Raw genomic sequence first — 17,154 nt, forward strand, 5'->3', positions numbered from 1 at the left:
TATTGTGTGTTACTTGATTTCTCTGCTTTGCTGTTTATTAGACCAAAGAATGTAGCTATGTTGACTATTATCACCAACCACAGAATGTGATACGGTGGGCCAATAGCTCACTTTGACAAATCATGTACCAAGCTTTACTACCAACTGAGTTGTGAACAACACATAGTAGTGTTGACATGTGTATCATTGACTCACCTGTTAATAAACATATGTCAATATGGTACACTGGTGGTGGGTCTGACCTCTTTTTAGGCCAACATCACATCATCTATCTATTATTCTCAAACTTAGGCTACAGTTCCTGACAAACTGAACATGTGATGCAATGCTGAGCCTATATTTGATTAATGGGTTGGTAGTCCAGTGCCTAGAGACTTTAAAGTGGTTTTACAAAGTAACAAAGAAACGTTTCAAGAGACAACGTTTCTAATAACCTGTTTATTAATACTTTGTTGCAACGTGCACATCGTCTTTTCACCCACATTATGGTGCCAAAGACAGTACAGTATGGAGATAGGCTAAAACTGCTTCTCCAATAGAAATCCCCGATCACACTTGTAGTAGGCAATGACATGGCGACGTTGGCTAGCTAAGCGCATGCGTAGAAACACGTCATCGCGTCTAACGGTCGTCTCGCGCTGAACTGCGTACGTTCAAGCCATCAAATCATGGGCACTCCTTCGATATAAAATTGTTTTTGACGAAAATGAAAACTTATCAGTTTGTCACTTTCACGAGGTTGGAGTAATAACAAATTCAACTACTTAATACATTGGCTCGAATCTAGGTTGTGTCTTTAGATTTCGAGAAAATTAACAACTAAGGAAGAATTTTCCCTTTTCTCATTGACTTCTCAAACCCAGGCCTGGTCTGCTTGGTCTGTTTAACAAGCATTCCCGGAAGTCTCGCGATGTTGCGCCTCTGGGTTAAGAGCTCTGTGATGGTGCTGTCCATGGTGCTGTCCCTTTAAGAGCATGCTCCAAACAGGTATTGTGATAGGGGAGTTCAATCTTCTGCAAACCATTTTGATCAAGATAAACTACATCATCCCGTTCTTTGTTGATACTGCCTACTATCTAAAATTATGGTTGAGATAAATGTATCTTTCAGAGTGTCATTTCATTCAAGATCATAAACGTATCGTCTGTGTTATGTAAAATATAATGGTACAACCTGCATGGTGTCACTGGAGCAAACTAAATGTGGCATTCGGGGGGGTTGCTGGAAGACCAATACAATTTTACAAACAATAATTGTCACGATAACTTAAGATGGTTATACAAAAATGAGACAAACGTTTGAATTTCATCGTTTTCCAAGACAACCTATTTCTTTGATGTCAGTACGATGCCATTACTATCCTCTCAGAAACGACTCACCCCCGGTCAATCTCGGAGAAAGAACGATGCCCAGTGCGTGTACCGAATTTAAAAATGTATTCAAAATAAATGTGATTCCTCGTTTTACTGGTGTAATGAAAGGGAGAGGCACCGTGACTGTAGAATTTGGCAAGAATCCATGCGCATGGATGTAAAACTATGCAATGAACAGGGGCACAATTGTTATTTTCCCTTTCAGCTAGAGGCTTGCTTAAGAGGGGGGCAGTATTTCCCACTTTCGCTGCTACAGAGCACCCAGTCTGTGTTGTTTCAAGCAATCGGGCGCGCGCTGTTGAGGGGGTAATTGAGCTGCAGATTTTCTCAGCACGCTCACGGAACGTGTCTATCTGCGCGAGAACGTGTGTGACTGAGTGGTGGCAAATGGCTGCCAGAGAAAGTGAGAAAGACAACAACAAATGAATCCTTGAGAGAAGACGAAAACAGGTGAATGTGTAGCTTGTTAGATATATAGTTAGCTGCTCTTTGTTTCCTTTCCTCGTCTTCAGAAGAAGCCAGTTCTTTTGTCTGCCCGTGCGACATGGTGCTTTGTGGTGTGCAGCTATCCGAATGTGCTAATTTAGGCTCGGCGCAAGGAGGACAATAAATGTGTCCACGATTTGAACAAGCTAGCTAGGTAGCTCAGTCCCTTACGTAAACTATCTAACTAACTTGTCTACATTCCCATGTGGTGACATAGCTACCTAGATAACATTTACATTTTATATAGCTATGATCCTATTATTGTATTTCTATCCACCATTTTCTTCCCTTGGCTTCCTAGTTAGCTAACGTTAGCTACTGTTAGCTACCTAAAAACAGTTTCGCTTCCGTGTTAGCTAGCTAATAACTCAAGAGCTTAGCTAATTAAATAGATTTTGATATATTCGTACATATTGTGTCAGTCCGCTGACAGGACATGACATAACTAACGTAAACGTTCCCCTTTTAAATTATGTCAGCTGCCAGCCATGCGTTAGTGTTCACGTACAGGTCAGAGAGTGAGGGGCACAGTTTATTTGTTTACATTTAGCAAGCTTTGGCCTCTGAGGATTTAATATTTGCTCTCTTGTGGGTAACTAAGTCTCCTAATTTGACTTGCTAAAATGCGAACACTGACGTTTTTGTTGTGTCAAGCATCTGACATTGTGTCACTTAGCCAGGTAGTTTGTTTTCCTCATAAGACTTCTAGACTAGCCCTATAGCTATGGGGTTTGACGTGCTAAGGAGCAGGGGGCTGTCAAGTCAACTCGCATATGTTTTTCTTAACTCAGAATGACAAATTAACCCACCTGGTTGGGAGATTATTCAGTAGCTAAGGGGAAAAGGGTTACATTGTCAGTCTTTTCTGCTGTGCTGCTGACCTCATCTAGCGCTCAACAACAATCAGTGGTACCCCATTAACCCCACCACCTCTCTCCTTTGTCTCCCACCACCCCACAGTGAGGAAGAGGATGGTGAGCAGCCAGCCGAAGTATGAGCTGATCCAGGAGGTGGGGCGTGGCAGCTACGGCGTGGTGTACGAGGCGGTGGTGAAACGCACCGGAGCTCGGATGGCCGTTAAGAAGATCCGCTGCCACAGCCCAGAGAATGTAGAGCTGGCCCTCAGGGAATTCTGGGCCCTGAGCAGTATCCAGAGCCAGCACCCCAACGTCATCCACCTAGAGGAGTGTGTCCTGCAGAGAGATGACCTGGCTCAGAGGATGAGCCACGGGTCCAGCTCCCCACTATACCTAGAGGTAATAACACTTTTTATATGGATGGATAAATTAAATCACATTTTATTGGTCACATACACATATTTAGCAGATGTTATTGCGGGTGAAGTGAAATGCTTGTGTTTCCTAGCTCCAACAGAGCAGGATTATTTAACAATTCACAACAATACACACAAATCTAAAAGTAAAAGAATGGCATTAAGAAATATATAAATATTAGGACGAGCAATGTCGGCGTGGCATTGACCAAAATACAGTATATACATATGAAATGAGTAAAACCGTATGTAAATATTATTAAAGTGACTATTGTTCCATTATTAAAGTGACCACTGATTCAATGTCTATGTACATAGGGCAGCAGCCTCTAAGGTGCAGGGTTGAGTAACCGGGTGGTAGCCGTCTGGCCCGGCAGCTTTGCGAGGGTTAACATGCTTAAATGTCTTACGTCAGCCACGGAGAACGAGAGCCCACAATCCTTGGGAGTGGGCCGCTTCTGTGGCACTATGTTATCCTCAAAGCGGGCAAAGCTGTTTAGCTTGTCCGGGAGCAAGACATCGGTGTCCGCAACGTGGCTGGTTTTCCCTTTGTAATCCGTGATTGTCTGTAGACCCTGCCACATACGTCTTGTGTCTGCGCTGTTGAATTGCGGCTCCACTTTGTCTCTGTACTGACGTTTTGCCTGTTTGATTGCCTTACGCAGGGAATAACAACACTGTTTGTATTTGACTATTCCTAGTCACCTTGCCGTGGTTAAATGCGGTGGTTCGCGCTTTCAGTTTTGCTCGAATGCTGCCATCTATCCACGGTTTTTAGTTTGGGTAGGTTTTAATAGTCACAGTGGGAACAAAATCCCGTACACACTTCCTGATGAACTCAGCCACCGTGTCTGCGCATGCAATGCATTCAGAAAGTATTCAGAACCCTTCACTTTTATCACATTTTGTTACGTTCAGCCTTATTCTAAAATGGATTAAATTGTTTATACACAATACCCTATAATGACAAAGCAAAAACAGGTTTTTAGAAATGTTTGCAAATGTATTAAAAATAAAAAACTACCGGTCAAAAGTTTTAGAACACCTACTCATTCAAGGGTTTTAATTTATTTTGTGTTAAACAAGTGTTAAAAAAGTATATTTGAGATTGTTCAAATAGCCACCCTTTGCTTTGATAACAACTTTGCACACTCTTGGCATTCTCTCAACCAGCTTCACGAGGTAGTCACCTGGAATGCATTTCAATTAACAGGTGTGCCTTCTTAAAAGTTAATTTGTGGAATTTCTTGCCTCCTTAATGCGTTTGAGCCAATCAGTTGTGTTGTGTCAAGGTAGGGGGGGTATACAGAAGATGGCCCGATTTGGTAAAATACCAAGTTCATATTATGGCAAGAACAGCTCAAATAGGCAAAGACAAAGGACAGTCCATCATTACTTTAAGACATGAAAGTCAGTCAATACGGAACATTTCAAGGACTTTGAAAGTTTCTTCAAGTGCAGTCGCAAAAACCATCAAGCGCTATGATGAAACTGGCTCTCATGAGGACCGCCACAGGCATGGAAGACCCAGAGTTACCTCTGCTGCAGAGGATAAGTTCATTAGAGTTACCAGCCTCAGAAATTGCAGCTCAAATAAATGCTTCACAGAGTTCAAGTCACAGACACATCTCAACATCAACTGTTCAGAGGAGATTGTGTGAATCAGGCGTTCATGGTCGAATTGATGCAAAGAAACCACTACTAAAGGACACCAATAAGAAGAAGAGACTTGCTTGGGCCAAGAAACACGAGCAATGGACATTACACTGGTGGAAATGTGTCCTTTGAGATTTTTGGTTCCAACCAGTGTGGGTGAACGGATGATCTCTGCATGTGTATTTCCCACCGTAAAGCATGGAGGGGGTGTTATGTTGTGGGGGTGCTTTGCTGGTGACACTGTCTGATTTATTTAGAATTCAAGGCACACTTAACCAGCATGGCTACGACAACATTCTGCAGCGTTACGCCATCCCATCTGGTTTGCGCTTAGTGGGACTATCATTTGTTTTTCAACAGGACAATGACCCAAAACACACCTCTAGGCTGTGTAAGGGCTATTTGACCAATAAGGAGAGTGATGGAGTGCTGCATCAGATGACCTGGCCTCTACAATCACCTGACCTCTACCCAATTGAGATGGTTTGGGAAGAGTCGGACCGCAGAGTGAAGGAAAAGCAGCCAACAAGTGCTCAGCATATGTGGGAACTCCTTCAAGACTGTTGGAAAAGCATTCCAGGTGAAGCTGGTTGAGATAATGCCAAGAGTGTGCAAAGCTGTCATCAAGGCAATTAGAAAAATCTAATCTCAAATATATTTTGATTTGTTTAACACTTTTTTTTGGTTACTACATTCCATATGTGTTATTTCATAGTTTTGATGTATTTACTATTATTCTACAATGTAGAAATAGTAAAAATAAAAACCTTGAATGAGTAGGTGTTCTAAAACTTTTGACCGATAGTGTAAGTATTCAGACCCTTTACTCAGTACTTTGTTGAAGCACCTTTGGCAGCGATTACAGCCCTCGAGACTTCTTGGGTATGACGCAACAAGCTTGGCATACCTGTATTTGGGGAGTTTCTCCCATTCTTCTCTGCAGATCCTCTCAAGCTCTGTCAGGTTGGATGGGGAGCGTTGCTGCAAAGCTATTTTCAGGTCTCTCCAGAGATGTTAAATCGGGTTCAAGTCTGGGCTCTGGCTGGGCCACTCAAGGACATTCAGAGACTTATCCCGAAGCCACTACTGCGTTGTCTTGGCTGTGTGCTTAGGGTCGTTGTCCTGTTGGAAGGTGAACTTTCGCCCCAGTCTGAGGTCCTGAGCGCCCTGGAGCATGTTTTCATCAAGGATCTCTGTTCATCTTTCCCTCGAACCTGGCTAGTCACCCAGTCCCTGCCGCTGAAAAACATCCCCACAGCATGATGCTGCCACCACCATGCTTCACCGTAGGGATGGTATTGGCCAGCTGATGAGCGATGCCTGGTTTCCTCCAGACGTGGTGCTAGGCATTCAGGCCAAAGAGTTCAATCTTGGTTTCTTCAGACCAGAGAAACTTGTTTATCATTGTTTGGGAGTCCTTTAAGTGCCTTTTTGCAAACTCCAAGAGTGCTGTCATGTGCCTTTTTTACTGAGGAGTGGCTTATGTCTGGCCATTCTACCTTTTAAAGGCTTGATTGGTGGAGATCAGCAGAGATGGTTGTCCTTCTGGAAGGTTCTCCCATCTCCATAGAGGAACTCTGGAGCTCTGTCATAGTGACCGGGTTCTTGGTCACCTCCCTGACCAAGGCCCTTCTCCCCCGATTGCTCAGTTTGGCCAGGCGGCCAGCTCTAGTAAGAGGCTTGGTGGTTCCAAACTTCTTCCATTTAAGAATGATGGAGGCCACTGTGTTCCTGTGGACCTTCAATGCTGCAGTAATGTTTTGGTACCCTTCCCCAGATCTGTGCCTCAACGCAATCCTGTCTCGGAGGTCTACGGACAGTTCCTTTGACCTCATGGCTTGGTTTTTTTCTCTGACATGCACTGTTAGCTGTGGGACCTTTTTATATAGACAGGTGTGTGTGCCTTTCTAAATCATGTCCAATCAATTAAATTTACCACAGGTGGACTCTAAGTTGTAGAAACATCTCAAGGATGATCAATGGAAACAGGATGCACTTGAGCTCAATTTCGAGTCTCATAGCAAAGGGTCTGAATACTTATGTAAATAAGATATTTCAGTTTTTTTATTAGTAATAAATTGGCAAACATTTCTAAACTTGTTTTCGCTTTGTCATTATGTGGTATTGTGTGTAGATTGCTGAGATTTATTTATTTAATCCATTTTAGAATAAGGCTGTAACATAACAAAATATGAAAAAAGTCAAGGGGTCTGAATACTTTCCGAAGGCACTGTAAGACAGTCCATCTCCAAGCCATTTGCTGAGGGAGCCAATACATCAAACTGCTGTGACACTGTCACTGTTGGTTTTGCTGATTATCTGCCAATAGCGGTTGAGCAACAAAGGTACTAAAAACAATTCATTTTCACACAAGAATTTCAGATATTCTACAGTCGTGAGTGTGTGTGTCAGAGCAGAGAACATTTCTAGCTCACGTTTGACGATAAACGTTAAAATAGCATTTTTTTCTCTGTTTTATTGTTACATATACCTGATAGGTGCAGTGAAATGTGTGCAGTAATTTAATAAATGTTTGAATAAGGTTTTTATGTAACAAAATGTGGAAAAGTGAAGGGGTCAGAATACTTTCTAAATGCACTGTATGTCAATGTTATTCTCAGAGGCAACCTGGAACATATCCCAGTCCGCGTGATCAAAACAATCTTGAAGCATGGATTCCGATTGGTCAGACCAGCGTTTAATAGACCTTAGCACGGGTACTTCCTCTTTTGAGTTTCTGCCTATAGGAAAGGAGGAGCAGAATGGAGTCGTGATCTGATTTGCCGAAGGGAGGGGCTTGTAGGCATCCCGGAAGGGAGAGTAGCAATGGTAGAGTTTTTGAAGCGCAAGTACTACAGACAATGTGTTGATAAAACTTTGGTAGCATTTTCCTCAAATTTGCTTTAAAATCCACAGCTACAATAAATGCGGCCTCAGGATATGGGGTTTCCAGTTTGCACAAAGTCCAGTGTAGTTCTTTGAGGGCTGTCGTGGTATCGGCTTGAGGGGGAATATACACTGCTGTGACTATAACAGAAGAGAATTCTCTTGGCAGGTAATACGGTCAGTATTTGAGGTATTCTAGGTCGGGTGAAAAAATGTGACTTTAGTCCCTGTACATTATCACAATCACACCATGAGTAGTTAATTATGAAACCTAAACCATTGTTCTTCTTCCAGGAGAGTTCTTTATTTCTGTCTGTGTGATGTACTGTGAACCCAAGCTAGCTGTATGGACGGGGACAGTATATCTGGAGAGAGCCATGATTCTGTGAAACAGTATGTTACAGTCCCTGATGTCTCTCTGGAAGGAGATCCTCGCCCTGAGCTCGTCTACTTTATTGTCCATAGACTGAACATTAGCGAGTAATAGATTCGGAAGCTGTGATTGACAATGATTTTGAGATGCAAAGACTATTATAAATGAAAGGAAACTGTACCATGAAAATGTAACTGGCACACAGATCGGTAGAAATGATAAGATAAATTGGCACTCCAAATAGATAATGTTGCTGACACCTGGTGCAGCCTATTACCGGCAACTTCAGGAGCGTAACAGCAGAATTTGCGAAGGCCAGCAGCAGCGGGAGGAGGAAGGTCGGGAACAGATTTTCTTCTTCTGGTTAGGCTATCTGGCTCCTTCTTGAGTCTTTTGTGTTTTAATTATTTAATCAAGCAGCCTTCTTAAAGCATCAGACAAGCTCAGTACATGTAGTTGATTTTATAAAAAAACAGGGTGTCTATATATGGAAAAATATGTTTCAACCTCTACGGGATCGGTGTCCCGTATACGGGACGGTTGAGCTAACGTGCGTTAATGTGATTAGCATGGGTGTTGTAAGTAACAGCAAACTTTCCAGGACATAGACATAGTCTTATATGGGCAGAAAGCTTAAATTCTTGTTAATCTAACTGCACTGTCCAATTTACAGTAGCTATTACAGTGAAAAGATACCATGCTATTGTTTGAGGAGAGTGCACAACAGCAAAAAAAATATCACGGCAACTGGTTTGATACATTCACCTCTGAAGGTAAATAATGTACTTACATTCAGTAATCTTGCTCTGATGTGTCATCCTAAGGGTCCCAGAGATCAAATGTAGCATAGTTTTGTTTGATAAAATACATTTTTATATTCAAATGTAGGAACTCGGTTCTACAGTTTGAACCCCTGCTGTCTCTGGCTCCACACCCACCCTGCCCGGCCATCTAGATGTGTGAAAGTTAGTGTATAAGCTAATGATCCATCATGTATGACATTCCTGGGAGTGTGTAAACTTACATTTTGTATTACCATATCATTTTTGAATGTTCTCTATAGTTATGTACTTGAAAATGTATAAATTGACCAATTCGGCACATTTGGGCAGACTTGATACAAAATAGTCCAGTATTGCAATGCTTCTAATCTAATGTTCTATTCTCCTACATTAATTTCACATTTCCACAAACTTCAAAGTGTTTCATTTCAAATGGTATCAAGAATATGCATAGCCTTGCTTCAGGTCCTGAGCTACGGGCAGTTAGATTTGGGTATGTCATTGTAGGCAAACATTTTTTTGGGGGGGGTTAAAGTCGACCAATACTTTTTTTTTTTGTCGGGGACATCCCTACAATAGATCATTAAATTTAAGTAAATTAAAACCATAGTAAAATCAATACATGAAAAACACGGAAAGGGGATGAGGCTAAAACAACCGGGGGAGATGGGAGAGCTCGCTTGGGGTCAGGTTCAGGTTTCCTTTTGTCCATATGTAGGGTGACTGGGTTTCTCATATGAAAGGACTCCGCTAGCGGATAGGAGAGAGTTTTATATAGGATGTCTTTAAATAAGAGACAGGTGGGAGGTACTAGTGGGTTTCGGTGAAGGTTTTCTGAAAATCAAACATATGTTTTTCATGCATTAAAAAATATACTTCAAACTTGATGAACTTAAGTTATCAGATGCTTATGATTGAAGGTTAGGCCTTAGTACTAAGCCTCTAGTTCAAACCCATTATAGGCTTAATCACATGGTGAGTACATGTTCGGACCAGACTAACCACATCTTGAGCATATCTGTTGAAAGACCAGAACCTCAGAACCGGATCTGTGGCAGGACTGAACTTAACATTCAACCTCAAGGTTCTGTCTTGCAGATGCTGAAAAGCATCTTGGCAGCCGAGGAGAAAGTTCGAGAGGAAGTGGTCAGAGGAGAGGAATCTGACTATGTTGACGAGTAGAATGTTAGTGGAGTTTATTATTTTTTAAGTCCTAAACTCAATTCACCAAGTGACAATTTATAGAAGTGATAGACAACACATAACACAGGGATAGCATAAATGCATGAACCATGACATAACTACTTAATGTTGGTTAAAGGCTTGTAAGTAAGCATTTCATGGTAAGGTCTACACCGGTTGTATTCGGCACGTGACAAATAAAATGTGATTTAATGTAACATAGCATAAACATACCATAAGTTCATTATCTAGAACAAGACAGGACAGATACACTCACTCAGTAGATCCCAAAGTAGGCTATAGGATGATGTATTGGACATTGCATGCAGTCATTCTAGTTGATGATAAAGGGAGGTTTTGTTTTTTTCTTCTGGTTATTCTGCATATTGTTGCCAGCACACAGTCAGTGGCTGATTGAGCACATTCCTCTACACTGATGAACATAGACACAGAGATGACAGAAATTGCTAGTCCAGTGTTTGCTAGTAATTCAAGGTGTTAGCTAGTGTTGCTTCCAGTATTTTGGCCTCACATTCAGCCTGTTGGATGCCTCTCTGCAGAGCGTTTATACTCTGACTTTGACTCTAGTTAGATCAGAAGACTGTGTCCTCTGTGTAATTTCTATCCTGTGTGTGTCGAGTTATGCCAGGGTGTTTAGCTCGTCTGTCCTTGTCCCTGTGTTTGTTGTCAGGTGGTGCCTTCATCACTGGTTTTTAAGGGGGCATCTCATGTCCTCATTGACCAATGGTTTAAAGAGACTCTTCTCCCCAGTCAACCCTGTTCCTCCCTCCTGGCTCACTGAGGGTTTAAAGGGACTGGCAACAACTGATTATAGCCTCAGCGGCACGTGGGCGATTGTCACACACTTGCACACATTGTCCGACCGCTCTACGAGCTTGTTAAACACTCCAGCGAGTTGGGCTTGGCCGCTTTCCCAGAATCCTTTGTTTAGACCGAGTCTTTCTTCTTTTCTGTAATGTTCCAATGTTCTGCTGCTGCTTATAGAGGGAAAACTCACAATAATAGGAAAGGATTATCGTGTGTGTATTGGGAAAACAATGATAATGGACCACTGAGGCCAGGGACCGTATTATCTGACTGTGGCAATGCTGGTGGATTATTTGCATCTATTAGGTTACGGATACCTCGGCTCGCTGAATGGCATGTGACAATTTTTTTTGTACAGACTGGTTTTCCCTAAGTGGTGGGACTGTCAATGTGGTGTTTTGTACCATAAAGATTGTCAGGCATTAGATTGACTAATTCAAAACCCAAGTAGTTGTGCTGCTGGTGTGTGCATTTCAAATACCTGAAGCACATTTTCTATAGGAGAGGATAGGTTTTGATCTGGTCAGCTGTCAAAAGGTGTTCCTCCAGCAGAAGCGAGCTATGATAGAAAAACAGACAACTGACAACACACCACACGAACACAAACACCCCTCCGTTTGACAGCTCACAAAGGAGGATGGCAGTCACGCTGTGATTTCAAAGGCACGAGACAAGGCAATTTTTCTTGTTTGTTGAAAATTGTCACGTTCTTCTCTTTCCTCCAAGGATTTGAATATAATTATAATAACTAGGGCTGTCCCTGACAAAAAAAAATCCTTGGTTGACCGAGTCGTCATGTTCTTTCGACCAATCGATTGGTCTAAATGTTTAAGCTTATTTTTCCATATACAGTGTATTCGGAAAGTATTCAGACCCCTTGACTTTTTCCATATTATTTTACGTTACAGCCTTATTCTAAAATCGATTGAAATTGTTTTTTTCCTCATCAATCTACACTACCCCATAATGACAAGGCAAAAACGGTTTAAATTTTTTTATAATTATTTGCAAATTTATAAAAAACTGAAATCACATTTTAAATAAGTATTTAGACCCTTTGCGCAGTACTTTGTTGAAGCACCTTTGGCAGCAATTACAGCCTTGAGTCTTCTTGGGTATGACGCTACAAGCTTGGCACACCTGTATTTGGGGAGTTTCTCACATTCTTCTCTGCAGATCCTCAAGCTCTGTTAGGTTGGATGGGGAGCGTCGCTGCACAGCTAATTTCAGGTCTTTCCAGTGATGTTCAATTGGGTTCAACTCCGGGCTCTGGCTGGGCCACTCGAGGACATTCAGAGACATGTCCCGAAGCCACTCCTGTGTTGTCTTTGCTGTGTGCTTAGGGTCGTTGTCCTGTTGGAAGGTGAACCTTCACCCCAGTCTGAGGTGCTGAGTGCTCTGGAGCAGGTTTTCATCAAGAATCGCTCTGTACTTTGCTCTGTTCATTTTCCCCTCGATCCTGACTAGTCTCCCAGTCTCTGCCGCTGAAAAACATCCCCACAGCATGATGCTGCCACCACCATGCTTCACTGTAGGGATGGTGCCAGGTTTCCTCCAGATGTGACGCTTGGCATTCAGGCCAAAGAGTTAAATATTGGTTTCATGGTCTGAGTCCTTTAGGTGTCTTTTGGCAAACTCCAAGCGGGCTGTCATGTGCCTTTTACTGAGGAGTGACTTCCATCTGGCCACTCTACCATAAAGGCCTGATTGGTGGAGTGCTGCAGAGATGGTTGTCCTTCTGGAAGGTTCTCCCATCTCCACAGAGGAACTCTGGAGCTCTGTAAGTGACAATCAGGTTTTTGGTCACCTCCCTGACCAAGGCCCTTCTCCACCGATTGCTCAGTTTGGCCGGCGGCCTGCTCTAGGAAGAGTCTTGGTGGTTCCAAACTTCTGTGTTTTGGTACCCTTCCCCAGATCTGTGCCTCGACACAATCCTGTCTCTGAGCTCTACGGACAATTCCTTCGACCTCATGGCTTGGTTTTTGCTCTGACATGTACTGTCAACTATGGGACCTTTATATAGACCAGGGTGTGCCTTTCCAAATCATGTCCAAACAATTGAGTTTACCACAGGTGGACTCCAATCAAGTTGTAGAAACATCTCAAGGATGATCAATGGTAGCAAAATGCACCTGAGCTCAATTTCGAGTCTCATAGCAAAGTGTCAGATATTTCTGTTTTTTATTTTTAATACATTTGCTAAAATGTCAAAAAACCTGTTTTTGCTTTGTCGTTATGGGCTATTGTGTGTAGATTGAGGGAGGGAAGGGGGGGAGGGGGGCAATTGAATCCAGTTTAGAATAAGGCTAATGTAACAATGTGGAAAAGTGAAGGGGTCTGAATACTTTCCGAATGCACTGTATGTCATGTAATATTAAGACTAATGTCCTTTCTGTTGTCTCTGTATCACCAGCTGGTGGAGACATCTCTGAAGGGAGAGATAACCTTTGACCCATGCTGTGCCTACTACCTGTGGTTTGTCATGGACTTCTGTGACGGAGGAGACATGAACGCTTACCTGTTGTCCCGTAAACCCAGCCGCAAGACCAACACCAGCTTCATGCTGCAGTTAGGAAGCGCCCTGGCCTTCCTCCACCGAAACCAGATCATCCACCGAGACCTGAAGCCTGACAACATCCTCATCTCCCAGGGAAGGACCTTGGCGGGAACACCCGAGCCCACCCTGAAGGTTGCCGACTTCGGCCTGTCCAAGGTCTGCTCCACATCGGGTCTTAACCCTGAGGAACCAGCATCTGTCAACAAGTGTTTCCTTTCCATGGCGTGCGGCACAGACTTCTACATGGCTCCAGAGGTGTGGGAGGGCCACTACACGGCTAAAGCAGACATCTTTGCCCTGGGCATCATCATCTGGGCCATGGTGGAGCGGATCACGTTCGTGGATGTGGAGACCCAGAAGGAGCTCCTGGGAAGCTACGTGCAGCAGGGGGAGGAGATCGTGCCCCTGGGGGAGGCGCTCCTGGAGAACCCCAAGATGGAGCTGCTGATCCCGGCAAGGATGAAGAGCATGAATGCCGGCATGAAACAGCTGATCAGGGAGATGCTGTCGTTCAACCCTCAGGAGAGGCCTGACGCCTTTGAACTGGAGCTCCGACTGGTCAGGATCGCCTGCAGAGAGCTCGACTGGGACACGTGATAATGGGGGTGGATAGGAGGAGAGAGGACCATGGGACTTGTAGTCACAGCGTCAAGCACATGTATCTAGGTCTAATTCACCACTGTTAGCTCTGGTGGCGGAGGCCACACAATGGGAGTTTTTTTCTTTTCAAGGGAACAATTCAAAGTTTGCAAAGATTTTGGCTTTGCAGTTGGATATTGGATCGGATGTACTGGTAAACCTAGCTCAACAGGTTGACAGCCAGTCTGTTTGTTTTGAATGTTAACATAGCAAGGCTGTCCATAAGCACATTCAGCTGTCTGTCTCTCAGAAGGAGAGGTGTTGCTAGCTACCCCACTGCTACTGGTTTAGGCTAACCTGTTAGAAGTTGACTCTGTAGTTTGCCTACAAATGCCACCCCAGACTCTGTGCTAATAATCATACTAAGGATGCAATTTATGATACAGGGAGACTGCATCTTGTTATGATATGGATGCAATTATAAACAAAGGTCCAATTTATACAAACACCTCAGTGATCGTAAACTGTGCACGGCTGGTTTTACCAGTATTCTGTGACCACACCCTGCTCCTCCCTATCAACTGACACGCAAGCGCACACTTCCCACTGCTCAGGTAAAAACTAAGATATACTGTTGGTTGGGATTTGTAGACAAACAGCTGTTTTTGAAGAGAGCAACATGACATATCACAGAGGCCTGTGTATTCTGGGCTCGCCCTGAGCCAATTATGGGAATAAGGCTAGTGACACAGTCTTGGTATGCCAGCCCAGTGCAGACGTAACTTAACAACTCCCAGCCCAGTGCAGACAACCTAACAATGCCCAGCCCAGCGCAGACATGACCTAACAACCCCCGTCAGCCAGTGTCATGATTGGCCCGGAATGAAAATAATTTGAGAACTAGAATGGAGTATTTGGAATGTAATTAACTTAAGTCACATAACTTAAAGGCCAGAGACAACAAGCTGCTTATTCTAAATGCATAAGGGAATGTGTTCCTGCCCGAAACTAACATCAATGTATTTAGCTGAAGAGCCAGTGTTCTGCTTGTATTATTATAATATAGAGCTTGAATTTAGACTTGCATTCGCACAATTGAAGGCCAGTTCAGTTCCGAATGAAACCTGTCTGAACGGTATGGTTAGGGGTTCGACTTCGGTGGCAATCACTTGACGACAAATGCACTTTTATTTAGTTTTCCTTTATAATAACTTACCCTGCTATTATCTATCACCTTGAGAAGGCTGGATATGGTGTGATGACTCCAAACAGTGTTTACTAGGGGCCTGGGAGGACGTATTGTCAAACAGCAAACAAGTAGTCTAATTATGCATGCAATGCCTCTCTCACACACACACCCCGGTGTATTGTCAGCAAACAGAAAGTCTACTTATGCATGCAATGCCTCACACCTTCAGAGAGGAAGAGAGCGCGAGGGGAGACACCAGCAGCACAGCACACACTACTCCCTGAGCCCAGAGGATCTATAGTTTGACACACAATACCGTTTGTTTAACCTTCTCTCATATATATATATATAACACAGTTAACAAACTATAGTTTTGGCAAGTCGGTTAGGACATCTACTTTGTGCATGACACAAGTAATTTTTCTAACAATTGTTTACAGACAGATTATTTCACTTATAATTCACTGTATCACAATTCCAGTGGGTCAGAAGTTTACATACACTTAAGTTGACTGTGCCTTTAAACAGCTTGGAAAATTCCAGAAAATTATGTCATGGCTTTAGAAGCTTCTGATTAGGCTAATTGACATAATTTGAGTCAATTGGAGGTGTACCTGTGGATGTATTTCAAGGCCTACCTTCAAACTCAGTGCCTCTTTGCTTAACATCATGGGAAAATCAAAAGAAATCAGCCAAGACTTCAGAAAATAAATTGTAGACCTCCACAAGTCTGGTTCATCCTTGGGAGCAATTTCCAAATGCCTGAAGGTACCACGTTCATCTGTACAAACAATCGTACGCAAGTATAAACACCATGGGACCACGCAGCCGTCATACCGCTCAGGAAGGAGACTCGTTCTGTCTCCTAGAGATTAATGTACTTTGGTGCGAAAAGTGTAAATCAATCCCAGAACAACAGCCAAGGACCTTGTGAAGATGCTGGAGGAAACCGGTACAAAAATATCTATATCCACAGTAAAACGAGTACTATATCGACATAACCTGAAAGGCCGCTCAGCAAAGAAGAAGCCACTGCTCCAAAACCGCCATAGAAAAGCCAGACTATGGTTTGCAACTGCACATGGGGAGAAAGATTGTACTTTTTGGATAAATATCCTCTGGTCTGATGAAACAAAAATGGAACTGTTTGGCCATAATGACCATCGTTATGTTTGGAGGAAAAAGGGGGCACTTGCAAGCCGAAGAACCGTGAAGCACGGGGGTGGCAGCATCATGCTGTGGGGGTGCTTTGCTGCTGGAGGGACTGGTGCACTTCACAAAATGGATGGCATCATGAGGAAGGAAAATGATGTGGATATATTGAAGCAACATCTGAAGAAATCAGTCAGGAAGTTAAAGCTTGGTCACAAATGGACAATGACCCCAAGCATACTTCCAAAGTTGTGGAAAAATGGCTTAAGGACAACAAAGTCAAGGTATTGGAGTGGCCATCACAAAGCCCTGACCTAAATCCTATAGAACATTTGTGGGCAGAACTGAAAAAGCGTGTGCGAGCAAGCTTATTGTGGGAAGCTTGTGGAAGGCTACTCGAAACGTTTGACCCAAGTTGACCAATTTAAAGGCAATGCTACCACATACTAATTGAGTGTATGTAAACTTCTGACCGACTGGGAATGTGGTGAAAGAAATAAAAGCTGAAATAAATCATTCTCTCTACTATTATTCTGACATTTCACATTCTTAAAATAAAGTGGTGATCCTAACTGATCTAAGACAGGGAATTTTTACTAGGATTAAATGTCAGGAATTGTGAAACTGAATTTAAATGTATTTGGCTAAGGTGTATGTAAACTTCCGACTTCAACTGTCTATATATATATATATATATATATATATATATATATATATATATATATATATATATATATATATGAAAGGGGCAATCAGTAGTTGCCCCTTTAATCTCTCTCTCACACACCTCAGTTTCCCCTGGATTGTACCGGTAATCCCCTTTTCCACGCTTCCTTCC

At 42.9% G+C, this 17,154-nt stretch overlaps 1 protein-coding gene across 1 annotated transcript; it reads left to right on the plus strand.

The window, feature by feature from the left end:
• Positions 1-1,711: 1,711 nt before the first annotated feature.
• On the plus strand, positions 1,712-16,816 carry LOC311132231 (serine/threonine-protein kinase pdik1l). Its single transcript, XM_084165455.1, has 3 exons — positions 1,712-1,823; positions 2,820-3,115; positions 13,253-16,816. The coding sequence occupies exons 2-3, from the start codon at positions 2,831-2,833 to the stop codon at positions 13,991-13,993; spliced, it is 1,026 nt and encodes a 341-aa protein (XP_084021581.1). The 5' UTR covers positions 1,712-1,823; positions 2,820-2,830; the 3' UTR covers positions 13,994-16,816.
• Positions 16,817-17,154: the final 338 nt, after the last annotated feature.

The sequence above is a fragment of the Coregonus lavaretus genome (genome assembly GCF_964263955.1).
Source record: "Coregonus lavaretus genome assembly, chromosome: 7".
In the NCBI taxonomy this organism is placed as follows: Eukaryota; Metazoa; Chordata; class Actinopteri; order Salmoniformes; family Salmonidae; genus Coregonus; species Coregonus lavaretus.